Source organism: Phalangium opilio, unplaced genomic scaffold, assembly GCF_054372755.1.
Source record: "Phalangium opilio isolate 3A_F unplaced genomic scaffold, DU_Popi_V2 ptg000045l_1, whole genome shotgun sequence".
Taxonomy (NCBI): Eukaryota; Metazoa; Arthropoda; class Arachnida; order Opiliones; family Phalangiidae; genus Phalangium; species Phalangium opilio.
The window spans coordinates 5,611,420-5,639,295 of NW_028324168.1; the positions used below are offsets into that span (position 1 = coordinate 5,611,420).

General features: G+C 35.7%; 2 protein-coding genes and 1 long non-coding RNA gene across 4 annotated transcripts in view; 1 reads left to right on the top strand and 2 right to left on the bottom strand.

Moving 5' to 3' along the window:
- Positions 1-1,915: 1,915 nt before the first annotated feature.
- On the bottom strand, positions 1,916-4,258 carry LOC149677048 (uncharacterized). Its single transcript, XR_016366561.1, has 3 exons — positions 3,477-4,258; positions 2,492-3,367; positions 1,916-2,400 (listed from the first exon to the last, which is right to left on the bottom strand). It is a non-coding gene; the product is annotated as an uncharacterized LOC149677048 (long non-coding RNA).
- Positions 2,072-26,771, top strand: LOC149677049 (uncharacterized). Of its 2 annotated transcripts, none has more exons than XM_089838024.1 (9): positions 2,072-2,183; positions 23,607-23,789; positions 23,863-24,068; positions 24,240-24,375; positions 24,768-24,901; positions 24,987-25,200; positions 25,283-25,425; positions 25,492-25,732; positions 25,825-26,771. In XM_089838024.1, the coding sequence occupies exons 2-9, from the start codon at positions 23,729-23,731 to the stop codon at positions 25,950-25,952; spliced, it is 1,263 nt and encodes a 420-aa protein (XP_089694150.1). In that variant the 5' UTR covers positions 2,072-2,183; positions 23,607-23,728; the 3' UTR covers positions 25,953-26,771. The 2 variants fall into 2 exon arrangements, with proteins under 2 accessions (XP_089694150.1, XP_089694151.1); XM_089838025.1 differs by lacking the exon at positions 2,072-2,183 and adding an exon at positions 2,906-3,044.
- LOC149677050 (uncharacterized) overlaps positions 10,603-27,876 on the bottom strand; it is a 46,567-nt gene continuing 29,293 nt past the window's right edge. The window contains exon 3 of the mRNA XM_089838027.1: positions 10,603-10,797. Within this exon, the coding sequence (XP_089694153.1) occupies positions 10,728-10,797 (70 nt within the window). The 3' untranslated portion in view covers positions 10,603-10,727. The remainder of the gene's footprint in view (positions 10,798-27,876) is intronic.

The following is a 27,876-nucleotide window of genomic DNA, read 5'->3' on the forward strand; positions in this document are numbered from 1 at the left end:
TATATATAACAATAAATTACAATAAAGGGTTACGTCATAGGTTACGTCACAATTACTGTAATGATCATGGTGATCTATGACGTCACGGTTACCATAATGGTCACGCGACCTGTGACGTCACAATTACGTAATGGTCACGTGACCTGTGACGTCACAAATACGTATTGATCACGTGACCTGTGACGTCACAATTACGTAATGGCCGCGTGACCTGTGACGTCACAATTGCGTATTGATCACGTGAGCTGTGATGTCACAATTGCGTATTGATCACGTGAGCTGTGACGTCACAATTGCGTATTGATCACGTGAGCTGTGACGTCACAATTACGTATTGATCACGTGACCTGTGACGTCACAATTACGTATTGATCACGTGACCTGTGACGTCACAATTACGTATTGATCACGTGACCTGTGACGTCACAATTACGTAATGGCCGCGTGACCTGTGACGTCACAATTGCGTATTGATCACGTGAGCTGTGTTGTCACAATTGCGTATGATCACGTGAGCTGTGACGTCACAATTGCGTATTGATCACGTGAGCTGTGACGTCACAATTACGTATTGATCACGTGACCTGTGACGTCACAATTACGTATTGATCACGTGACCTGTGACGTCACAATTACGTAATGGCCGCGTGACCTGTGACGTCACAATTGCGTATTGATCACGTGAGCTGTGTTGTCACAATTGCGTATGATCACGTGAGCTGTGACGTCACAATTGCGTATTGATCACGTGACCTGTGTCGTAACAATTACTTAATGATCACGTGACCTGTGTCATAACAATTACTTAATGATCACGTGACCTGTCACGTCACAATTACGTAATGATCACGTGACCTGTGACGTCATAGGTCACGTGACCATCGTCTGACAGTTTTAAATACAGAAGTCCATAATCGTGGAGTGTATAATTGTTATCAGCTTAATAGCTATGGCCTTCTGATAATGATCAGTAACTTGTAACGTATTGGGTCCATTAGTTCTGTATTTCATTAATAAAATTCAGGTTAGTTTTGGGTTACTATATTTCTGCTCTATTCTCTCGAGAAAGCACTTTAAATAATTCTCATATAGTGTGTCTAATTCAGAAGGTATGATGTATTCGAATATACTTAACCCCCTTTCTAAACCACAGCCACTTATATTAATTAATAAGCTTACAAATAAAAATGATTTCATCATCCAGATTTATGAATATGAACGTCAATTTTTATTTCGAAGTATAATACATAAATACATATATTTCAATATCAGTATATTACATTTGGTTTTATTAAAGAAAAATAAATAAAATGATACAATGATTTATTGAAATGAATGAATGTTGCGTCCAGATCCTGAAAAAAGATCGAATTCTCTGTTATTAACAAATTTTAAGCACAGTTTTCTCACGCTTCCGGAAATTCGGGTTCATGGATGGAAAACAACCTGAAGAAGTGTGTTTGTGATTGTCTTCTCTCATTTCGTCCGTTATTACGCTCTACTTCCCTCGAGGCCCTTGCTTTCGAACAGTGTGGAGACGAGACCCTACTGAATGTTATTGTTATGACCCTTCTAGACGTTGTGAGTCAAAATATTTGTTAAAATATCACACTTAGTATAGTAACGACTCTAAAATATAAAGCATAAAGTATATAAATTTCAATAACAAAACATAATGTAGTTCCTACTTTAATTCGAATATAATTCTCTACGGGATTTGAACCAGGGACTCTATAGAAACTCTTTGGATACTTAACTTGAAATTATTTGGAAATTAACTTGAAACTCTTTGGAAATTAACTAGAAACTCTTTGGAAATTAACTAGAAACTCTTTGGAAATTAACTAGAAACTCTTTGGAAATTAACTAGAAACTCTTTGGAAATGTATTTGAAACGTTTTGATAAAAAAAATCCTTTCAAGAAAACAACTCTTTATTAAGATTCAGGTGGGTTAGAGTTAGAACAGAGCCCATCAGCAGCAACAGGTAGCCATTTCAGTTTGGCCGAACCCCACTACGAGTCGCCACTGCCATCGTTGACTGAACTCTTTAGAGATCCAGCGTTCATGATGATACTTGGAACTACTTCTCTCCACAGTCAGTAAGTTTCTAGATTTCGTAGGCGCCTGGACGGTGAACTTCTCCGCTTCACAACGGAACAAGCGACATATCCGCTTTAACCGGTAAGTAATCTAAAAACATTAACATTAGTACGCTTTAGATTGTAACTTGAAGATATAGCACGTGCAAAATGAGCAGCTCTTTAGAAATAATTGGTCCAATTAAACAATTTCGTAACTGTCATAGGCACGTGGTTCGTATTAGTTTAGTACGAGTTTAAAAAAATTGGCAGAAAACATCTAGTTTCCGGGATATGTTGAATAATTGGTCTTTGTTCTTCTGTAAGATTAGATTGGGACCTCAAATTTAAAATTGCGCGTTTCCTACCCCTTTTTTTGATAATTTGAATCAATATAAAAACCTTACCAACCATTCAAATGTTCCACGTTAACCCTGAGTTTGGAGCTTTAAATTTGTTCATCTGCAATTTAAAAGGATTAAAATTGACACCATAGCTACTAGCTCTCCTATTTAATAAGAGCGTAAATATAATTGAATTTTGTTTATAAAAACTTAAGTCGGGGAAATATGGGTTTTTGTCTATGTATAACTAGGATATACAGAGCGGGTTCTATACAAAATAGTTCCAACAGTGATTATACTCAATTGATGCCAATTGTTAGCTAGAAAGAGAGCGGGGGCCTCAAAAGAGTGCAGCTTAGCCAAGAGGGGATGAGTTACGTTATATGGACTATACGTACTGAACATCCCAGCCTATCATAATTGTTAGAATTGACTTGAAGGGCCAAGGTTTCAAACTATCCGTTTCCTTAGTCGTTTATAACGTATTTAGTTGCGAAATGGGGATCTAGATAAAATTGTGTATATCCTGCACATTTCTTGTTTTTCATATTTCAAGTTTATACAGTGCGTAATTCTAATTCTTGCCTTCGTTTCGTCGCCATGCGAACACTTAAATAAATGTAAGTTAGTAATTAAATATTTGCTGATTGTTTAACGTATTTTATATAATCGTTATTGGAACTGAATCGAGATTACTCGATCGAGTTTAAATGAGATTTGAAGGGTTTAAATGGGTTAATTTAAATATGAAGGAATTATGTCTATTTAACGAAATTAGGATTATTTTAAAGATGAATTTAATTAGATTAATTAATGTTAATTTTAAACGATTTCAAGGTAAGGGAGACGAGATAAACCCTATTTTATATTACCCAATGTTTCGGAGATAACGTACTTTCCTTCTAAGTTCTATAGCTAATTTAAGTATGAAGGAATTGTGGCTCTGTAACGAAATTAGGGTCATTTTAAAGATCAATTTAATTAGAATAATTAACGTTAATTTTAAAGGATTTCAAGGTAAGGGAGACGAGATATACCCTATTTTATATTACCTCATGTTTCGGATATAACGTACTTTGCTTCTAAGCTAGAGCAGAGTTTCATATTAATATTATTGTTAAAAACAAACCAAATTTGCGTTGTATAATTAATCCGTTATTCACTAAATACATTTTACACTTGGCCTTCGAAAAACCTCTTCATGTTGAAAGTTTGAAAATTATTGCACCCCTTAATCCCACTTTTAACGCCCAATAAAAATCAAATTATATAGGGTCCCCCCTCTCAGTTTAAAACGTAGTATAAAAATAGGGTATATAATCTAATATTTCAATATTAAAACTATATTATGGAAATATCAGCTTCGAGCCCTATCGTATTCATATAGAAAAAAAACCACCCTATATATAGTTACTCATATCTACTACTGAAAATTCTGCTATGACTCATTTTCGTTCAAGTACCCATCTCTCGATCCCCCTCAATTTAGAGAGGGACCCATTTGGGCCTTTTTGGGGTACGGACAAGAGAGATGAATTGGCAGATTTTGCTCATAGATATAAGAAACATGATGCAATGCGCGATTTCACTCCGCCATTTCGAGGCAGCAAAACTTGAACTTAAGATTAAGTATTATTTGCCATTACCAATATTTAAACACCTGCACTTATTTTTTCATAAATTAAACTAACAAATTTCATTCTAAGTGGACTTCATTTCGAAAGGGGGGGGCATATTATCGTCTGCTTAATTTAGGGTTAAGAACTTAAGACGGAACATTAATTGGGTATATGAACAACAAAGACTTTATATGGGGCTTCAACGTTACCAGTCCAGTTCATCGCCGAAATCTTTATTATTTGAAGACCTAATAAGATGATTAAGAACCCCAGACGTGTGTTAAGCCTGTATTGATTAAGGTTAATTTATTGAAAGCTATTTTATTTATGATGGAAACCAATTTATTTCCTGATATCTATGAAAACCCCCCGAAAAAGTTGATAACAGTCTCAACATGATATCTAGCTCCCCTAAATTTTGCCAAAACCCTAATTTTTCGTCTATTGTTCGTCAAATTTCTATTTCAAAAGACAGTAGGAAGGAATAGAACCACCAGTTTGGGTTCTATACAGTAAAAGGGGGGTTTGATGGGTAGAACAAAAAGAAAAAATAAATTAGGCCTAACGGGGGTTTTCCCTCTGAATTTCTGTAACAGTCATGCATTGCTACTAGAGACCCTTTTCTTTCAAAGACTCCCACTTGAACAATAGCCACGTGATTGGTTTGCTACGAATCTTACTGTACAATATACAATTTGCTCTATAGGGAATTCATTCCCTGCTTAATTTAGCGTAGGTTAAATTAGAGTATCACCAGTAGACCATAACTTAAAGTGAAGTAGACTATATTTTGTTTAGAACGATAATAGTAATATAAAATCAAGTTTATAAATAAACGATTCCTTAAGCCTAGTTTTCATTTTTTTCTAATTTCGGGCACGTTTAATATTTTTGTTAAGCCTAGTTTTCAATTTTTGGAATATCACGCGCTTTTGATATATATTTTTGTTAAGCCTCGTTTTTAGTTTTAGTAATTCCGCGCGCTTTTTAGTTAAGCCTTTTTTTTGAATTTTTGAAATTTGGCGCTTTTTAAAAACTGATAGTTTAATGTCATGTGATTAGGTGTATTTTCTAGAGAAGAATTTTAATTTCTTTTATGATGTCCAATGCAGGAAATATTATTTGTTCTTTCAAGCAGTATAATATCGTACAACGGTACAAGTAAATGACAAAACAAACCGACAATATTAGGTATTGGTTTATACCTTCCGGGTCAATAATAGAAAACCCTTACAATTGTAGTATTTTTTCTTGTCAAAAAAGATTTCTTCGCAATTTTTCTTTCAAAAACAGCTGACTAAATCTAACGTCAAAAACTTGAAGTAGTTGTTTAAAGAGAGAGTGAAATTAAACCTCTCGTTATTGAGATACAATAGATATTCCAGGAAAACACAACAGTGGTTTAATTGAAAAGTACGACTCCCTTTCTCTAACACAATAAACGTCGGACAATAACCGCAAATAAAGGTGTTGTTGCTTGGAGAAGGGAAATGTTTTAACCGAACCGTATTGGGACAGAAAATTGGACAAAAACAGGTGTTTCCGATTACCCGGAGCAAGTTATTGCGATCTATCCTTTCACAGCCTCACAGGTAAGGTTTTTACACCTACAAACAAAAAACTATAGAAAACAGTCCGAAAAAGAACTAGATATAGAGGCTAAAGTAGATTAACTCAAAGTACTTAACATAATTGAAGTTTCATTGGGGTTCAATTGAAAAACAAAGGCTTAACAAGTACTAATGTATTCAAAACGAAGCACGTGACATTGCAACTTTTAAGGCGCACGCGTAATTGAAAAAATTCAAACAAGGCTTAGCGAATTTTAGGAAATTGAATTAGGCCTTGGACTATTTTCACACTAGTAATTTGATAATTTTGTGCTGAAATGTTTCTATTTTGGGCAAATAAAGACTAAAAAAACAGCACTGCTGGACACATATCGATTGTTACCCGTTCCCACTCTTAGGATAAGATTTGAGAAAAAGGAGGGTAGGAGAAAACAGTGCTAGAAAGAGAAAAGCGTTAGGCCTAACTATCGGTAGGAAAAAAAAATTCGGGGCTTCGTCATTTGAGAGATTAATGCAGTGGAAGGGATTCTTTTTCCGTTTTCGCCTCCTCTGGTTTTGGATACCCCTCCCCAATATTTTTTCGGTGGTTTTTCTTTTGTAAGGCATCTTCGGAGAAACATTTAAATAAATGGCACAAGAGAGTTCAGCAGATCTGGGGGTTTTTTTTTGTTGTTAGGTAGGAGGGACAGTTTTGATTCAAGATTGTGCTGGTAATTATCAAAGAGAGATTGAAACCAGCCTTTAAAACTAACAGGGTCTAATGCTCAAAATTGATACCTCATAACCACAATTACTATGGTATCTCTCGAAAGAAATCACTGATTACCTAATAAGATATGTTCACCATAAGTTTATCACTGGTAACTTAGAAACTGGAGCTTGTCATGACGTGAGTGACGTAGGTCATAGATTCGAGGTAAAGCGAAGCCTGGCTTGAAAGGCTTAGTATAAACTAAATAGGAAGATAAAAGAGAAGAAACAAACCCACTTCAAGGGACCAGTCCTTAAGTTAAAATTGACCCTGAAATTAAAAAATAATACACGATACATCAAAATTATCTCCCTTGTGTCCAGCAGATCCCGATAAGGCTTGTCCTAGCAACCCCATAATACATTGTTTTTCGGAACCATTCATATAAAATGCTAACCAATCCAATCTCTAACCATTACTCAGGTCGTTAGTCTACCATAAAAGCCAACCGCAAGCTAGGGCTTCTGCTACCAACTACTACCACCACCGCCACATATTTTTTCTTTCTATACGTTACCGTAGAATGAAGATACGTATCTTTTGACCCCAATAACATTGATTCCCAAGACTCGGCTAAAGTATAGACTGGGCGGTGGTAAGTCTGACCCCCAGGGAGCAATAAACGTGTATACCCTTGGACTGAAAATGACCACTTCGCGAGGGGAAAACGATAGTTCCCTATCTCTTTTATTGATATTGAGCCTTGGTCTAATACCTAAAGTAAAAATAATACACTAAAGGTACATAAGACCATGGAAGATAGAAAAAGAAAAATCTATAAGGGTCAGCCATTAATATGTCTAACTAGAAACATTGTGAAACGAGTTACGGATTACCTAAAGAAAGGTCAATCTCATAAGGTCAACTGATCTATAATGAGTTTTTAAGGTTTGTTTTTGGAGTCACAGACAGTTTTCAATGAATATTACTATAAGTTTATAAGATATGTTCCCCATAAGTTTGACACTAATGCTAGTGACAGCTCGAGCTAGTTCGAGGGAGAACGACAAGCGAGAATTGATTGTCTACACTTGGTGGTTAATTTTGCAGGACTTCCATCTAGCTCCTATTTAGTCTAAGCCTTTGACAGCGTCTCACCAGGCGTCGCTTCACCTCCAAACTATACCCTACCCAGTGACAAACTTATCATGAAACTTATCATGAAACATATCTTATGAACTTATGATATTCCAAAAGGGTTGAGGGTACATTTTGCAGGATGACAAAAGACCATTAGATCTTTCAACTATACACTCTTATAGCGAAAAGAAGGAAAGTTTTCTATTAGAAGAGTTTAGTATGATCCTGCCATAAAAATCTCTGAAACTATAGCTTACTGTGTTTTGCCCAACATAAGTAAGGTGTTTGTTTTGAACACCCAAAGGATAAGACAAAATCCATAACGGTGGATGCACCCCAAAAAGCTTTGTAAATAAGACAATAATGGACGGTATGTATTTTTTATGAAAAAACAAAAAGAAAGACTTGTCTTTGCCATTAAGTACTTTAACACGTGAAACTCTAAAGGTTTTACCAGAAGTAAATAACGCGAAGTTAACACCCTATCGCCTCACTCACCAAACAGTAACCAAGTGGAGTGACGTTAACGATTTTTGCCAGTGAAGGCAACAATACTATAGAGGTTGAATATTCATGGTTCTCCTTTCCTCTATAACCTATCCTTGAAACAACTTCGGCGTTAACTTACTTCTGATTATGTTTAAAGTTTAAACTGAAGGCTAGTTAAGTCTATAGAAATGGGATGTCTCAGGAGGCATGGCAAGTGCGGGGAGTGCCCTATACTAAAACCGAGCGCATCGCGCTTTGACTCGCCTTTGAGTAAACTATCCGAGTTAAGTCCTATGATGTACCAAGAGAATGTTCAAGTCCAGGAAGGACCCATTCTCCGTGTAGTAGGCAGTGTAACTGATGATAGCCTTCCTACCTTACGAGGCGTGATAAGGGTTGATGTAAGGGGAGTAAAGAGATCGCATTTAATCCCGAAATAGATTTAGGAGGGCTCGTGTCAACACTGAGTTCTGAGTAGTAGACCGAGTCGCGCTGGGCTTATGGTCTCAAATAGCTCTCCAGGGGAGAGACAACCCCGGTCCCATGGTCTTGCGGATCTTAAATGTAGTATTGTTTGTAACCCTGGTGTACTTGCAGGGTTACTGAATGACTGGTTTTAATTTTGAGGCCAATATTACGTAACCCTCATCAAGAAAAAAAAAACACATATTTTTAGGCTTAGCAACCCATAGAAAATGCATTGTATTTTTGGTATTTCAATAATTCGTGTAACTGAAATACTACAGTGAAGTTTAGTTTCGGAATACATTTAAATTAACAAGTACCTATCCAATGTTTAACTTTTAAAGTTTCATAATGAACAATTAAGTCTAAGTAGTTTATTTTAATTAACCGCTTCATAGATGAATTAATATTCATCTATCTAAGAATGGTTCCGTGTGTTTTAAAAGTTGTTAGACTATGGTCACGTGATACTGTGTCTGTTTTCTAAATGATTCATTTTTCAAACCTATTCTTTAAATAACCCTGTACATGAATAAACTGGTAACCCATGGTGTGGTGAAAATTAAATAGACCCTTCTGATGTAGAAAATTGAGTAGGACTCGGGACATACAAGGGGATTGATCCCTTGCAGTCTCTGCACACTCTCAAGATTCCCCAAGCCTACAGCGCAGGCTCTAAAAGTGGAATGGAAGGCAAAGTTTTACCCAAGTTTCTTTCATCGAAGTGGTCTATAAAGCTTTTACATTTGAAGACATAGTAAGGATACATATAAAACTTTCCTAATGTCCAGCTCCTGTCTAACGACTGCCAGGGTGAGAGTTTTAACATAAGCAATGGTATGGCTTTGGGTGATTCATTTTGGGAATAGTACCGAGGCTCTCCGCGGGCTTTTTAAATTAATTAATTAATTACTCAGGGACATTTTCAATTTTATTCTTTGTTATCTTGGAAAGAACTAATTTAAAAATGTAGATTTCAAGACTTCTAAGATTAATTTTTAAGGAAATTTCAACGTAGGATACTTTGAAAGTAATAATGAATTATCAAATGGAACCCTTCTCTCTTCTGATAAAATTTATATTCAAGTTTGGCTCTTTTTAAAAAAAGTACGTTAGTAAAATTAACTTGGTTTCGCTTAACAAGTTATTTATATTTTTAGTTTTATAACCAAGAGCAAATAGTGAGTGAATAAGTAATTGGTGAGATCATAAGTAACATAATAACCATAAGTATGACAATTAGCCAAAACTAACTATAAACCCATTTTCGGACCTTTTACGTCATCATAAGTTCGCGCCCAGCACAGAGACCCCTAGCGGTGGAAAATGAAGCGACTTCCGCCCATATCGAAAATCCGGTTCAGAGATTTAAACAGACTCCATTGAGATTTGAGTCAACGGTCCTAAGCCTTGGTTATATAGTTGATTTGTATTGACTTTTTACTGACTTTAGCGCGGCCACATTACGAAGTTGAAAATTGCACTGGGTAGGTTTAGTTACCGAATTTTTAGACTTCAAAAGGCTTATCATTTTTGGTGCTGAAATATCCGACTTATGGCAATCTTAAAGTCAAACATACAAACACCGCGACCGCGCGAGCTTGTACAATAAATAGCAGACGAGCTATTTCCGACACAAATACGTTCAAGGAGATGGTTTATTGTGATTGGCTAAAATTGTAGAACTATGTCATTCGCCAAAGAGTAAAGACCAGCATGAAATACTCGACGGGGTTGCAAGTCCTGGCCTGATGTAAGTGAAAGTGTCAGTGTTGATTATAGGTTTCATTTTGAAATTTGCATTATGACAATAGGAAGAGTCATACTTATGTTTATTATGTTACTTATGGTGAGATGTAATTCACATTGCTCATGATAAAACGGAAAATATTATAGCTTTTTATTATCTTACTTTCTTGAAGACTTCCTTCTATTTACTTTTGATACAACCTAACGTTTGTTTATAAAATTGGAATCGTAACTTACCTTTTCGTAAGTTGTTTCTACAAATTATGTACATTTGTTGATAGGCTAACCTTTCACACGTGCACACGCGATTTCAAAACGATGAAATTTGAAAACCATTCAAATTTTCCTTCGATAACGAACACTCGCCATAGAAAAACATCAAAATCACTCGCATTGAGCTAGAACAATTAACACTTAAGTAATATATAACTTCAATAATTTACTAAATTAGAAATAAAGAAAAACATTCGAAATTTTATTATATAATATATACATATAATCAGGAGTCCAGTTATGGACTTCTGTTATAATTCATAAATTAATTTAAAATGTAACTCGATTAACGTTATTTAACTAAGCCTAATCGGTAGGCCGGTTTAGATCTTGACAAGTTGAAATCTGAATGCCAAATGAGAGTGCTATTACGAATCTGTTAAAAAATCAAAAACAGAAAATAAAAACATTAATAAATAAATCACGTGACAAGGCATTAAAAAAGTACAATTTTAAAAATGTATACCCATGTTTTTAATACATTATAGGCCTAGTTTGGGCCTAAAATATCCATACTAATTTTAAACCTTAAAATTCGCAAAATTATATGTTGGTAATTTTTCGAAATGCATAGACATAGACGTAACCCTAAGATTGAGCGGGAAATTTTTGCCCCAGGAAATAAGGCCCCTTAAAACTAGGGCTGTACATAAGAAACCCTTTTTTTCTTTTTTGCATTTCCCGCAAAATCTTCTAATGGGGAACTAAAAAAAAACCTCTTTAAAAAAAAACTACACAGCTTGCGATAAAATGGCGGCGCTTGAAGGCATTAAAACATATTAGAAAACATAGCAGCACAGGCATTCCACCACCCGCCGTTTACATTAACAAAGTTTAAATGCGTGTTAAAAATGGTTCTTTCTCGTTTCACCCCACTGAACTTGACTTCTCATTTTCAGTTTAGAAGTTAGAACAAAGTCCATAACAGTTTTAAGGAAATTTAGGCCCTTAAGCCTTTGCTTAATGCAAAATTCTAAAACTATACATAGACTATTCCTGTAATAACTGTAGAGAATTAAGCAAACACCGCAGAAGGAGGGGAGGTCACCTTTTTGGGTTATTTCCATGGCGCAAAGAAACACCACTAGAGGCAGTGCCAGGGTTCATACAACTTTTGGAAAACAAATTTCCCTGAGATTTCCAGGTTTTTCCCGTATATGGAGTATCCTATGGAGCAAATGTTAACGAAGGGGGGGGGGCAAATATGACTATTACATAATCAATGGACATCCCGTATCTCTAATGTAACCAGAGTTATGAGCCCCCAAAGTTTAGTGTAATGTTAATCCTATGTAGGGGATGTTTATGAGTATTTTGCTTAACTACTCGGCCCCTGTTTGACGCAAATTTCCCTGATTTCCCTAAATTTTACTGGAAATTCTAAATTTCCAGAGTTTTCCCTGAGGTTTTTGTCAACTACTTCCCTGATTTTTCCAGGTTTTCCCTGTTTTCCAGGTTTGTATGAACCTACGATGGCTGTCCAACCCATGTGCTTTAGCTTCTCTACAAGAAAATTATGGAATAGTCTATGCGAAAAAATAATTCTATTTGATGGAAAAAACGTGTTTAATTTCGCAGAAAAAAAAACCCGTAGCTTTATTCGGTTTTCTTTCTATAAATTATTCTCTTATAGAAACCCGTATGTTTGCTTAACTAAGTTTAAGTAAACTCAATAAGCTATATAGTGTATTTGCACCGAATTTCAATTTTTACGGGAACAGAAGTTCATAATCATTGGAAGTATTTATCCCCTTCAAACTTGATCGCTTTGTTTAGGAGTAAAATAAGTTTAAGAAAGTAATTTTAAATGATTTAGTTCTTTGAAATGTGTCTGATGGAACAATTTGGGAATGTAATTAAAAACTTAATTAACACAAATCAACAAAAATAATTAGTTCTTTGGTAATGAGATTATAAAATTCGATAAACACAAATCGTTAAAAATAATTAGTTTTTTTATTATTATATACACGTTATATATAGCTATTTAGGAATCATTCAGATTAAAACCCTTAATTAACTACAAAATATACTAATCTACGAGTTAGACTTAGGAATTGATAATGTGCAGACAGTCATCCTGTGAAACTCAACCGCTATCAATTTACAACAGACTGAAAAGCTTGGTAGAATTCTGTTCGATTCAGTGCACTAATCATTGAGTTCCAAACCTGAATGATGCGGGAGATGCACTAATAGCAAATTCCTGGCAACCCTGAAGGGCATGCGCAGTTAAGGTTAAGAAACGTGGGGGAAGAAATTTCTCTAGCCCCTTAAGTCCACACACAAAATAGGAGAAAAACCTAACTTCCAAGTAATGTACTTCTTGCACATTTCCAACCCAAATTAATAGCTCAAGGTAGAGAGAGGGGGAATGTGAAGTAGAGTTTCATGTAACTTAATACATACCATTAATAAACGGGGTAACTATGTTAATATTGAACCAAATATTAACATAGGACATTCTTCCTCTAACTTATACGGCAAGTATAAAAGAAGCTCATTAAAAATTAATCAATTAAAACAAATTAATTAATTATGTACCCAAGAGGGCCTTTTTTTTCTTTCTATTTGGGGGTCTTAATTACTTCTCATGGTCTTAACTAGATTATTCGCTGCTTTTAATTCCCTTAGGACAGAGTTTACTAGGCAAAAAAAAACGGGTTAAGAAACCAAAACCAACCCCTATAGAAAAAAGGGCTAAATAGACAAAATCCAATACAGGTTAAAACATTTTTTTTTCTTTTCCATTTTATCTCTTGAGGGACCCAAGATTTATACTATTTGTTCTTGATATAGCAATTTATATTATCCCTCAAGGGATAGCTATACTAAACAAGGGGTGGGATATTTGCGTAAAAGAATTGATTTTATGTTTACTTTAAAATAAATACACCCTTTTTCAAAAGCAGGGTGTTTTGTTGTTGATGGGTGTGTGACCCAATTTGGTAGAGGAGCAACTTTGAAGTACAATCTACTGTCTTTGGACCCACATACAGGATACTCCGGGGGCTCCCTTTTGAAAAGGCTCTATGGCATTAATTGACCACATTGAGAATGAGAATTTGTGACTCTGTCCATCCTCTTGGATCTCATCCTCGAGGATTGAAGACCACAACAGAGCTAGCTGGCTGGCTGGATTCAGGAATTAAGAGAGGTCTTTAGAGCGTGAACTGAAATGAACAGGGGATTTAGATTGGTGATTAATTTTATTCCACCAAAAAGAACTGCGAATGCATGCAAGTTCATTCAGTTTCCTTTTAAATTGAAAACGGGGCCGTTTCATTAAATTTTTCCCAATGTATTTTCTACTTTTAAGTTTAATTCACATTATTAGGCACTAATTTATTTAATCTAATGTTCTTGCACGGAGTAAATTAAGTCGAAAGACAGTCAAAATTAAACTTATGATATATTCACCTAAATTTCAGACTATGTATGGCTCTTTATAAGTAGTAATTCTAGAAGGTATATTAAATTAAACGTTATTAAAACTCTATTGAAAATCTTACTCAAACATCTACAACGTCAAAATTTGCATACGCTTAACACGGCGACGTTCCATTATAACTAAAGACATAAGAGAGGCTCTTGACCTCGAAACTAAATTAATATAAAGTTTTCTTAGGCCCGTCGTTTATCAAAAAGGAAGGTTTCACGTTATAGCTGCAACATACGTAACGCGTTTGTGTCACAACTTAACTTCATACTAAAAACCATAAGAATCTAAGGATCCAGAATACCTTCTGCAATAGTACCAAGATTAAGTTGAATAAAAGCAAGAATGGATAAAATGTAGAGTGGAAACGATCACTCACGTCTTCCTATATCATAAGTTCATAAGATATGTTCTTAAGACAAGTTTGTCACTGGTAACTTAGAAACTGGAGCTTATCGTGAAGTGAGTGAGGTAGGTCATAGATTCAGGGTAAAGCGAAGACGCCTGGTGAGGCGCTGCATATTAAAGGCTTAGTACAGACTAAATAGGAAGATGGAAGTATTAAGTAGTGTCTTACTTATAGAACATATAAACTTATGGTGGTACGGAGAATAACATATTATAGTGAAAATTCCTTATATGGGCTAAAAATATATTACAAACCACGAACGTCAACCTAAATTATGCTAGGAATTATATATATATATACAGTGTGGTCATCTACTACCTACCTTGCTTTAATTAAAAGTAACTTTGTCTATACATACACGTTGCTGCTGGTTTAAATTTTGCAATTGTAGGCCTAAATTATGGAAATTTTTACTGGTTATTTTTAGAGAGAAAATTAACTTATACTTTATAATATACAGTAGATGTATTAGGCCTAAATTTCTAAGAAACAAAGGTTTGTACCTAAATAAAACTACACCTCTACAGAATGAAAGTTAAATTTATGGAAGGTTTCAACGAATTAAAATCACGATAAAAAATATTCAAGCTATAACAGAAATAAATAAGGTATTTTTTGTATTAATAAAAAGAAAATAAAATAAAAAATCGATAAAGATACGTTAATCTTAAACAGGACTTAGAGGAAAGAACACCTGCTGAGTTGTTAAAATTTAAGGAAAATACGAAAGCGTAAGGATAAAAAATGAATTTTTTATGACCATACATATCTTTTTCTTTTCACTTAATATAATGCAATAAATGTATTTACATGTATGAATGGTTATCGGTCACGTGCCCTTTAATGGAAAAATCCGTATTGACCATGTTATGGACAGGAAATTGAACTGGGGGTACATCCATCCATTTGGATACGATACAATAGACACGTGACCTTCCTGTACCAATGGCATACGTTATGTTACGTTATTAACGGAAATTATATTTTCCAACGCGTAACGGAGCTAAAATATTGAAATTGGTTTTAAATTATGACTTTTTAACTCAAAGCTGCGTGCGCATTGCACGTGACACCAGCTTGTCACGTGTGCGAAATTGAAATTTGGGGAATCACATCTTTTAGAACATATACGTTTGATTTATAGCTAGCTACCAAATCACCCCATTGCACAGCTTGATATTTCAACACATTCCCTAAGTCTGCTGTCTAGCTGTGACTATCTGATCTCACTCCCTTGCTTAAAAAAAGAATAATCAATACATGATACATCTCATGTTTTAAAATGGGATTCCCATAAAAACATACGTTAGAAAAATCCGTAAAAAAGGTTTTCAATTCGCCAGGAATCGAGGATTTTCAACAAGGATTGGAAGAGAGGGGGATTTTAACTTTGGAGTGGTGGGGCGAGACTTACTGAACATGAAAAATAGGCTTAGGTGAGCTACAAGTGTAAAGTATGGCCCCTATCTTTCATCGTATGTACTCCCAGAGCGGTACTATGCCGCTATCACGAGACATGAGACGAAGATCCCAAGACTAACACCACGTAACCATGACAACGCCCCATCCCTATAAGCCAATTGGCGCCTAGCCTCGTACTGCTATACCCAGCCAGAACTGGTGACACTGTACACATATCAGAGACTGACTGGTGGTATTATCACCAAGGACCTTCATTATATCAGATAGGGACTGGAAAAGTATTTAAATCCAAGGAATTAATAATTAGAAACTTAGTCATTGACTTGCAAGGAGTTAATACACTAAGCTTTGGTTATATTTTAACTTATCAAAACTTAGGAGTCGAACTAAATTATGTTCAATGGTTCTATTTTAAGTCCCGGTTTGATGGAATAGCAATGAAGGTGCGTTACGTATATACCATCTTGCGTGAGGACTTTCTAAGGGGACAAACATTTAGGGCGGCGTTTGGACCAACCATGGGTCAATTCGGGCGCGCTAACGTCTGATGCGGAAAATGGGAAAAGATATAGGGGATATCTAGTAGAAAAGCTATCCCTCTTTCCAGCCTCCGTGTGCCTAGAGGAGCAGACGCTCTTTCAGAAGAGAGTAGAGACTGCTAGCTAGCAGTCAGTGTCACTTGGACCTCGGCAACACCAAGAGGGGAGCGCTAGGAGCAACCTTCCTTTGTTAAGGCTGTCAATTTACATTGAACCCTCTTGGTATAGAAATCCTGTCACGGAAAAAATGCGAACAATTATTTGCCTAGCCATTATTTTGCCATGTCAGCCTCCGCTTTTCTAAAATGTAGAGGGGGCTCTACCGTTCTAGATCCTAGGGGGCACCCAACTCACATATTTCACATCCTCCGGGCGATATGTCTCCCTTACTTTGTCCAGAGGCCTTTAAGCCTCGGTCTAGCTAAGGCTTAAGAAGAATGAAAAATTGTTCTATATTGATTCTGGATTTAGTATTTACTTAAGAAACGATTAACACTGGCAGGGGTGTTCGTGAACGATTAAGTATATCGCCCTGAGGAGTGAAATGGAGTAACAGACTTGGTGTTGTTAAGTAATCAGCCCTAAAGGCATGGGTTCGGCTATACCGATCTGTTACTATACCCTCGTGGCAAGGCTTAGGATCTGAAGTTATTGTTTCAGTTTAGTACTGCTTAGGCTTAGCTACAAGAATTATTAGGCCTAACGCTGAATTCCTGATGTGTCACGAAGCGTTTTGAGACAAAAACATGTCAACTCCAGTAACTTCTAATATCAAACATGCAGTTAAATCAATTAGAGTTCACTGATTTAGTGTAGTATCGGTTAGGCTTAGCTACAGAGATCTATTAGGCCTAACTCTGAATTCCTGGTGTCTCAGGAAGCTTTTTGAGATAAAAACAACTAAGATTTGTTAAAAAAAACTCCGTCAACTTCTATTTAAACAGGCAAATCAAATAGACTTCGCTCAATTAAATAAACAAATTAATAATTTAACCCCAAAAAAGGTTGGATCGTGCATGAATTTTTAATTATTTGTTTCAAAATAAGTTAGGAGAATTCTTGGAATATGTACACATCAAATAAGGAATGTATCTCTCGAGAAATGAGACTAAATTTCAATTTAAACTAATTTTGATTCAATCTCAGTCCATAATTGATGATTTGAAGTTGATTTCTCCAGCTACGGTTATTAAATTTAATAAATGGTATGATCCTTGTGGCTAGTTAATTTTTTTTATTATCGTGAGAACGAATGCACGATAAGTAAGATTCTCTAAGCCTATCGCGTGCGGTGAGTCATTTCTTAAAGAAAAAAAAAATAAGGTCAAGGGTCAAGCGTGTATACACACTCAAAATTGACATCGCCCTATAGTAAATCGGTTAACCTAGTTATAAGCTATGTTCCATAAGTATGAAATTACCTATACTAGTTCGTAATGCTACACTCGGTTAGTTTTGCAGGACTTCAATCTTCCTATTTAGTCTGCATTACTAAGCCTTTGACAGCGCCTCACCAGGCGTCGCTTTACCTCGAATCTATGACACACCTCATTCACTTCATGACAAGTTCCAGTTTCTAACTAGCGACAGACTTATCGTGGAACATATCTTATGAGCTTATGATATGACGAAAGAAACCTTTAAGGGGTTAAGACTTAGGTAGATGTAAAGGTAAAGACTATAAAAGTCAATCAACTGGACTGGACTAGTACAGTTTATAGGTCACTCGCTATGAGTGTATATACAAAGCCTTTTGACTCCGACCCACTTACGTAGATCGAAAAACTCTTTCGTCACGAAAGCGGTTCCAGCCCCTCAATAACATAAACTTGTAAAGGGTGTGTGAAAATATGACGTTTCTAACAGGTCTCTTATAATTAAATTAATAAATGTTTGCACGAGTTGGGAGGGAGAATTAGGCTTAATAATTTAGCGAAATGACTGAAGCCCATGACGTATTAGGCTTAATAATTGTACACGGAAAAGTGACGTCAGATAAATTTAGTTTCCCAGTCAACGCAATCCTGAAAAAATTCACAAATCTCGAATTTTTTCAAAAATAGACCAAAAAATATAGGATTCCATCAATAGTTCAAAACAGCCCTATACATAGTTTTCAGACTAGGATGATTTACACATGGAGGCCAGGCTACTTGAATCATAAAGTTGTTCGCACTTTTGTTCGTCAAGTAGCAAAATGTGTAAATGGTATGAATCCTCCTAGTCTGAAAACTATGTATATTAAAGGTGGAATTCATAAACGTCGGACGCAACGCAATTTAGTACAGGCAAAGGCAGGGCGTCGTGCGCAAAAGGCGGAAGTTTGCGCACGACGCCCTGCCTTTGCCTGTACTAAACTGCGTTGCGTCCGACGTTTATGAATTCCACCTTAAAAACGCAACTTTCATGCACTTTTTTGCCAAAATTCGAAGCAGCCAAAAAAGAAACCATCAACCAACAGCCAATTGGTCTTCGAAAGAAGCCCAATAAGATATTCACAGTCCCTTTAAAGTGTAGAGGGAAAGTTGAACTTTCAGTAGAAATAAAAGCAGACGAAAAAGAGAGGAAAAAGATCGGGAACTGTACCGGAAAAGGATAAATTTGTCAATAAATTCTCATTTTTTTTCTCTCTCTCTCTCTTCACTCTCCTTTTGGTAACAAAAGAAGCTTAGCGCGGTAACTGTAACGCTTGCCTGATCCAAAATCCCGTTACTGGAGACTCACTGTCTAGCCACTAAGTCTACCATCGACTCGTCATTCAGGGACTCTAGCCAACTTTAAACTCTCCATATCCTAACCATAACAGCGCGCATACCGCGTAAAGGGGTTGCCATAATCGTTCAAAACGTAAATGTCCCTCGAGACAAGGTCACTTCTCATTGGGCCTTGGTCAAAAAAATATGCCTATTTTTGCCGAGGGGCACGTCACTCTTTACTAAAAGTATTAGCTACGTGTAATTATTATAAGCACTACACGTAAAATCTGAGTGATTAGCCCCTCGATTAGGTCTAATCTCTAATGATAATTCAGACCATCCCTATATTGACTAAATATAGACTATTTTTAAACCAACATGACTGGGTCTGAAAGCAGCCTAAAAATTATACTAACTTTTCGCCGTCGTTGTAATTATGAAAATATGCAAATAATTAAATGCGTCTAGCGTATAACATCTGCGAAATTTGCATAATGGGTTCACAAATACATATTAATATTATAAAATTTACTTTCAATCCTCCATGAGTATTTCCAAGTTGGGGTCCGACGACGGGACGTATAAGTAGGCGGGAAAACTCAGCTTTTAGAGTCTATAATATTAAAAGTTACTTAAATAATTGTTCGTGTGCGTGAACCGAGGAATAAACGAGTTACAAAATGGGGTTAATATGGTATAATTATTATCATATTAAATAGATAATATTCATATGGATATCTCAGCAACCAGTTTTATCGAAATACACCTGGTGTGTAGATGGATTGTCACGCGTGACTGTTCAACACGTCTCCTTTAATATAATGGAAGCTGGGCGGATTACCACACACAGACTTTAAAATCGTAGGGGTTAAAGTAGTCATTACAAACTGAGCTGAACAGTAATTGCACGAGACCTTTTAGAAGCATAAGTTTAAATTTCACGAGAATTTGAAAATAAAAATTGAAACGCACGTGCTATGATAATTTCTCGCGCCAAATTTGAAAGTTCTCGCGCCTAAATGTTTTATATTGCTTCAGTTCAGTTCAGTTTTATGAAATACTTGAGATTAAGTTTGTAAAAATTGAATCTTGAATGTTTTTGAACAGCAATGGATCAAATTCATCCAAAGTGCATGCAACACTCTGACCATAAAAAACTAAAAAGTGTGTAGCATTGTTAAGCCTATATTGTTCCCATAATCTTCTAAGAACAGAATGTTATAGTGAACACCTTTAGAGGAAAGGTTCTGGGAATCACGAGGTAAAGGTGGTGGGGATATTTAATCAAAAGTGAGGAGGATATAAAGGTGCCACGCCTATCCGGAATATGGCTAGAACTGGATAGACCCCCCCTAAACCCTATAGGAAGTAATTTTGATAATGGGATAGTCCACTAAAACCGCGAAAGAAGACGAGGCTAGGTTTTTTTATAAGCCAAAAATTGATTTATCAAAAAGATGTATCAAAGACAGCAGTCGATAATGGGGTCCTCCTTTTTTATTATACATTCCTAACACGGCGATCAGTTTAAGTCCCAAATTGAAGGATAACTTAAGGTAAAGTGGAACCAAAAGAAGGTTGGGTATTTATCGCGGTTTAAACCTAGTATTCTTTACTAATAGAGAAATGTTTTTCAAGATTCACATCTGCTGTGAAATGAGCGTCAATTTGAGTCCAATTAAGGCGAAATCGGTCCATAAATAAGAAAGATACGAATTGTTTTTGTTAAGCCTAATTATACCTTGAATGAATGTTTTTACAATATTTCTATCTCAAAAATAACCTGATGGAGTTAAGGGTAATTTAACAATTAACATAGATTTGGATTCAGTTATCCAAGGGCTTCAATTTGATACTAATTAAGTCAAAATCGGTACATAAATAAGAAAGATACGAAATATTCTTGCTAAGCCTAATTAGAGCTTCATAAAAACATATCTCTAATATAACCTGGTCACGTTAAGCCTAATTTAATCCTTAGAAAAAATATAATTTAAAGGAATACTGAACTGATTTAAAAATTATCTCAAATGTAAAGAAAACCTTACTTTTTTGAGAGTTTAAACTCTTCTGATTCCAAAAATATACTTAATAAATATTTAAATATGAGGGAAAACACAGAAAAAACACTTCGAGAACTTGAAATTTGGGGACAAAGGCAAATTTGCGGAGAAGATTTTTGGCGGGTTTTTCTCCTTGCTACGTCACTCACGGCATCTCGCGGAAAAGCCAAGCGCGCGCGCGCCCGAGACTCCCGAGTATACCAATGCCCCGCGAATCTGAATAAATTAGGCTTAACGCGGCGCTGAGACACTAACAGGCGTCACGTGAGCGACATCAGGAGAGAAAATTTCTCCTTACTACGTCATCAAACGAAACAAAATTTAGCTAAGCCTTTTCCAAACACAAAACTTTGATTGCAATTTTATAAATTTGTACGAAACCAAATACAAAAGTAAACATATCATAATAAACTAGATTTTTCAAGGATTTTTTTCGTATTTTAAGTTTGTGGATGACAAAAATTAGGGCAGTAACTCTTTAAGGTTGCTATATTTTAATTTTTTAACTTATATCATTAACAAATCAAACACGTTATGATTTCACGGAAAAATCCCAAATTTAAATAATCTTCCAAAGGTTTTTGCTAAAAGCATAAATTAAACCTAATTTAAATTCAGATCGGGCAGGTAGGAAGAGAATAATACCTCTAAGCTTTATCCAAAACAAAGAAAACGGTGGAATAAATACATAAAAAATGCTAATTTCAGCGTTTTCAAAAAGAAAACATGAAAAAAATCGATAAGTTTTTATAGACTTCGCTAAATACACCTTTGACACTACCTGGTGTTTTATGTTTACCCTTTAGGGAGCTTACCTCTACAAGTAATACACGTGTTAGCAAAAAAAATCAATCATTCACGTTACCAAGAATATATTTTATCAGTGTCATAACAAAAATTAGCAGACGAATTTTATCTAAAAAGATTGCCAATAAAATATTTCCAAATATTCTCAGTAAGGTGAATGAAATCTATATTTTTCCATCAAAGAAATATAGCAGTTAAGGTTTCCCCACATAAAAAATAGGCATATAAAAATATAAGTTGTCACGTGATGTATCGTGCCACGCTCCAACCAATCAGATTGAGAGAAATTTAGACAGATATCCAACAAGTTTGCGTGATAATCTTAAATGAAGTCTATATAGTATATAAAATGTTTTTCGCATAACATATTTTTGGAAGGGGACCTTAGGGATTACAATATCCACAGCCGAGTTTGCTCTATTGCAACATAAAGAATGCATTGGTTGTCAATTAGGAAATAAGGAAAACTCCGGATGGTTTAAGCAAGGTCATAGATAAAACGTATTTCAACGTTATCTCATAAGTTCAACTCAACCCTAAAAGTCAATACGTAGAAAAGTAGACTTAAATAAATCTATCTAGAAACGAAAGCAAATCGTCAGGAAAATTCCTCAACCTGAAACTAACTTATTTCCCACACAAAATACGTAACTAGATGCTTAAATTGCCTAGAAGTACAGTAAACTTTAGCCTAATTTAAAAACTCACAATATTACTTCTGTCGGGCCTTGGCTCCAATTGCAAAATCTCCCTGAAATTTTGCAAGCTAAGCCTAATAACTTATTTTAAGATGATATACCAGTGGGTCCTTTATCGTTTCGTGCAAACGGGGTGGGGGGAGGGGGCGAATAAAACCTTCCGGAGGGGGGGTTAAGGGGAAGTACCCCCACACGAATAATTCGCGACAAGGTAAAGTAGCTACGGATTGATTAAGGGGGACAAATGATCTTAATATCGATCAAAATTGTCAAGTTAGATTGACGTAGATCCTATAACTCTAACCCTAATCACTTTACATCATAACCGAGGCTTAATGATTAGGCTTAACTGAGTAGTGTTATATTGGCAAGGGAGATAGGAGTTGAGAGCTATTGACCCGAACGGGGCTTGTTCCTCCTCGTGCGTGGTGGCGGCATGGTACTATACGGCACACGTACTGTCATAGGGTCTTTAATAAATGATAGAAGCAGGGTGGTTGTCATTAATGAAAAAGAAGTTAAGGCATAACGGGAGGGGAAAGGGGGATATTACTAATTGCGTGACTTTTATCGTGACTGATTAAGGAGACGCAGTGGGTCCTCGTAATTACAATCGTCCTGTCGCGCTCTTGTTTCGCGCTATTGTTGACTTAGATGGTGGCTACATTGTCGATGAGCCAGCCAGCCAGACAGACAGACATTAAGCTATAATTCTTATAGATTTACATTTGTTTCAATGTCAGTTGTTAATTGGAGACACAATGAATTGATTCTGTTAAATTAGAATGCTGAGAGACTTAGTTTCACAAAGTTGCCGTTTCTAAATAGGTCATAAGATATGTCTTCAATGGTTGGAAATGCATTGTGATATTGTTGAATTTTGCACGAATCGAAATATAGACCTTTTAGGAAGAGGGTTGATACATTGCCGTCCGTCTCTGCGCACTCTCACGATACAAAAGGCCTACAGCGCAGGCGCCAAAAAGCGAGATGGAAGGCAAGGTTTTACCCCCGTGTCTTTCCCTCTTACTTACATAGAAATGGTCTATTGTCGGGATATTATGTCAAAAACGTCTATTTCATTGGGGGCTTACATTTATCTATCTTTACAGATATGGAAAATTGACTGAAATCATTAAATGCCAATTAAAACCAGTAATTAACATAGGGATGAATCTATGGGGATGCATTTAACAGTATTCTCAACGAATCAAAACGCAAACCATCACCTGCCATGTCAAATTTGACAAACAAATTGAATTTATATTATTTATTAGTTATTTTAGTTCTTAAAGGTAAGTAAGGCTTAAATTTCTTTACATTCTTTCCTTCCTTAAGCCTATTATTGAATTTATTTTTACGCAAAAGGCTTAGCGGCTTTACGTATGGTTCGACTGGACGTCCCGGGAATAGTTACTAAGGGAAATGACGTATGGCTAAGCTGTCAATACGATATCGAAACGGAAAAGCTGTACTCCGTCAAATGGTACCATAATCGAACGGAATTCTACCGATACCAGCCTAGCGATACGCCTCCTGGACAGACTTACGATATACCGGGAGTTAATGTCGATGTGAGTATCGATGTATAGATTTTAACACCAATAATACATTTGAGAATGGACCTCCTATAGTAGGGGGGCAGAGTTGTAGAATGTTTGGAAACAGCCCTGGCACAACTCAAATGTTCAATGTTCGAAAACAGGTTATGAAAACAAACTAACTAGAAATTTAACTATATTTAGCTGGAACAATCAAATGGAAGTCACGTGTTACTTCACAAAGCAGACTTCGCGACCGAAGGCAGTTATCGTTGTGAAATATCGGCCGAGTCACCATCATTTCAGACAATCACAGCCGAGAAAGAATTGCACGTTTATCGTAAGTAAATCGCATAACGATGATACAGAGTGTCATACTTCTTCTATTATACCCTTCTGACGTTACGAATCACGATAGTACAGTTTAGAAAATAAAACCCATAATCCATCTCACAAAGTAAAGTTACAAAACTCAGAAAGATAACCCTTCGCGGACCTTTATAACCATTGCACTTTCAACCCAGGACTAACTGCCAGTCATTTAAAAGCACCATTAAGGCAAAATGAGTTAAGCTTACGTCAAAAACGACATTTTCAGATATAGAAAGTAAAAAAAAAAAACTTGTGTGATTGAATCGTTTTGAAACGAGCTTTAAGAACGTTTTTGAAATGTCGTAAAAAAAAACGTTATAGGGTACGTTTTCCTTATTTTATTTTAATGGTTTTCCAAAGATTTACCGAATGGAGGACCTCAGATAACGGGCCTCGAGAGTCAGTACGAAGTCGGGGACTATTTAAACTTGACATGCGCAACGGAACCTTCTAAACCGCCTGCTAAGTTGGAATGGCTACTAAATCGAAGAAAAGTAGGCCTATATATTTTATTTCGATCTTTAGCTTTTAATCCTATATAACTCACTGGTTTCTTTTATATATTTATACGTATTTTAGGTCCCAAAGGCTTATCAACGTCATCGAGAGGAAAGATTAACGGGTGATTTTATGACAAGGTCAGAGGTCACATTGGTGAAGATGCTACAAGCAACTCATTTCCCTAATGGAGTGGTGACCATAACATGCGTGGCGACATTGGAACAATTAGACTCCTCCGTTAGTAAGGAGTTGATTATACCCGATACTTCGCAATGGGCGCCATCTTTTCAAGGTCATTACTGACTTTTACCTTAAGCCGAATTCTATTTTTTATTTGCTAAGCCTAATATCCAGAACCATCGTTTTATATATAGTGTCCGAAGCTGTCCCTGGTCAAACACCCCCTGAAATAAGTGGAGGTCCAAAACAGTACGACACTGGTGACCATGTCACAGTCAACTGTTCATCTGCCAACTCAACGCCAGTCAAACTAAAATGGCTAATCAATGAAAAACCTGTACGTTGTAGCTGGTAATTTGGTACATTATAAAGCAACTAAGTTTAATTTTTCAATTTTAAAAAGGTGAATGATTCTCAACTAGTCCACTACGATGAAATTTCCAATGATAATGGAACGACAGCAAATACGCTGGGTTTGCATTTCCGGTTATTGCCTCATCACTTCAAAAACCAGGAAGTTAGGCTTAGGTGCGAATCGACAACCTTTCGACTGGTACATTTGAGCAATGAGGCAGAAGTGCAAGGCGGACCCCAATCGCAATTGCACACTGAAATGCAATTTAGCGAGAAAAATAGCATGGAAGGTAAATAAACCAAGGCTTAAATTGGTCAAGGTTAAATATACCAATGCTTAAAACAAAACTTAAAGATAATAACCTTTCCTTCATGGTTTCAGTTAAGAGTATCAACGTGGCCGGCGTCGCCGGACCTAACTCGGCCGTTGCTAGGCAACCATTCCCTGTACTTGTAACTGTTACATTTCTAACAACGTTAATTTTATTCGTAATTCATAAAGGTCGCTAAGCCTAATTTTCCAATGATTAAACTAAAACCAAAACGTTTTTCATCTAACGGAATGGAAAAAAAAATTAAACAAGACTGTGATCAGAAAATTAAACCAAACGTAAATAAGATAAATTTACCAAAAAATAAACGTTTCTTAAAACGCCTTGAATTAACGCGAATTTTTAATTTATTTATATATATTAAAAACATGAAAAACAATTAAAAAAAAAACTATTTAAAAAAGTGTCCTACTACAAAATAACCTATATAAAAACATCCCGTTTTTTTAAATATGTGATTATTTCTGGGCCTAATTCCTAAAATACTCTCCATGTCTGAGATATTGCCGATTTAATTTTTAATTAATGATTTTAATTTGTAAGATTAGTGGGCGTTATTTTATTTAAAAAAAGGAAATGAAGGATTTTGCCCCTGTTTTTAAAAAAATACTAAGATGGAATTAAAAGTATGAAGCGAACAAATTTAATTGTAATTAATCCTAAATGTAGTTGACCGCGAATTTTTAATTATTTTTTTTAGTTTCAAAAATATTTTGTTTTTAATGAAATGACGTCACGAAAGAATTAAGAGATTACAGAAAGTATAAAACTTTAAAAGAAAAAAATTAAATGATTTTTCTAAATTAAATACTCAAATTAAAATAATTAAATTATAACCCCCAAATTTACTCAAAAAAATTAATAGTCATTGTAGAATATAGATATAGTTAATATTAATTTCAAATGTCACAAAAACAAACAAAAAAAAATTAAATGAAATTGTGAGCTCGCGGGGATTGTATGTTTCTGTGTATTTATAATAAAATTGATTGAAGAATTTTGTTCTTTAATTAAAATAAATAATGTTTAAGATTTTAACTCCTAGCTTAGATGGCAATGGATTGTCCTTGGACGAAGAACAATCAATACAACAATAAGGTAGTCTACGTCATCGCACTATACGCGATACCAGTCTTAAAATACTCAAATAATTCCATGGAAAAGCGACTTTTTCCGTAAGGTTTTTGTACCATTCAAAGCTGACACGGAAAATGACAACTATACTATCGATTGAATTATGTTGCGTTGAAGCTTTACTAATGCAACGACGTCATAGTGTCTAACGTTAAGTTACTTCTTGACTTTCACAATAATAATTACGATCTAGATTAGTTAATTAAACTAAACTCATTTAATAAAGAGATGCCATGCAAATGACCACTTTTCTTGCTACAATGACGTCACCCTCCCACATTTTGGCGCGTAAATGAATCTGTAAGGAGTAAAATTCCGCGAAATTCTAATTTGAAATCGATTGGACCTCACCTACATCGATTCTTAAATACAACGTTAACTAGTCATTCTTTACCTAATACTGCACAACTATATACATTCAAAAATCCCTCATCATTTAAATCTACTAGTCATTTAAATTGAATTAATCATCAACCTCTTAATCGATATTAAGAAAACTACCAAAAGATGGAGTTAGTTTCCCCCCTACATACTTCCGGTCCTGAGTTTTTGACATAAAAATGCGCGCGTGCATACCATACACGTGCCCTACACTCGAAGCTCCGTATCACTTGACCCTAATTGTCTATGACCTTTCAAGCCAATCATACCCTTGTCTACAATGCAAAGAGATCTGTATTGTATCAAGGCCTTGTTCTCCCAGTGCTACGAACCGTGATATACTAAAGGTGCGTGTCAAAATCTCATCCAACACGACACGAGGCATGCTAAGCCTAACTTCTGGCCGCCGGTCTCCCATTAGATTTAGTCACGGAATCGTATGAGCTAGAAGCGTAGATAATGAAGATAGAATTATTCTCTTCTCTTACTGGGGTTAGGGAATAAAGCCAGTGATGATATCGTAATCGGTTTATGGTCAAAACGTTATGGACATAAGCGACGTACTAGAAAACCCTATGGATAAGGAT

Coding starts and splice junctions, on each gene's coding strand:
- LOC149677049 (XM_089838024.1), top strand. CDS start 23,729: ATGTCAAATTTGACAAACAAATTGAATTTATATTATTTATTAGTTATT. Junction 23,790..23,862: donor AGTTATTTTAGTTCTTAAAG/GTAAGTAAGGCT, acceptor TTTACGCAAAAG/GCTTAGCGGCTTTACGTATG. Junction 25,733..25,824: donor CGAGAAAAATAGCATGGAAG/GTAAATAAACCA, acceptor TCATGGTTTCAG/TTAAGAGTATCAACGTGGCC.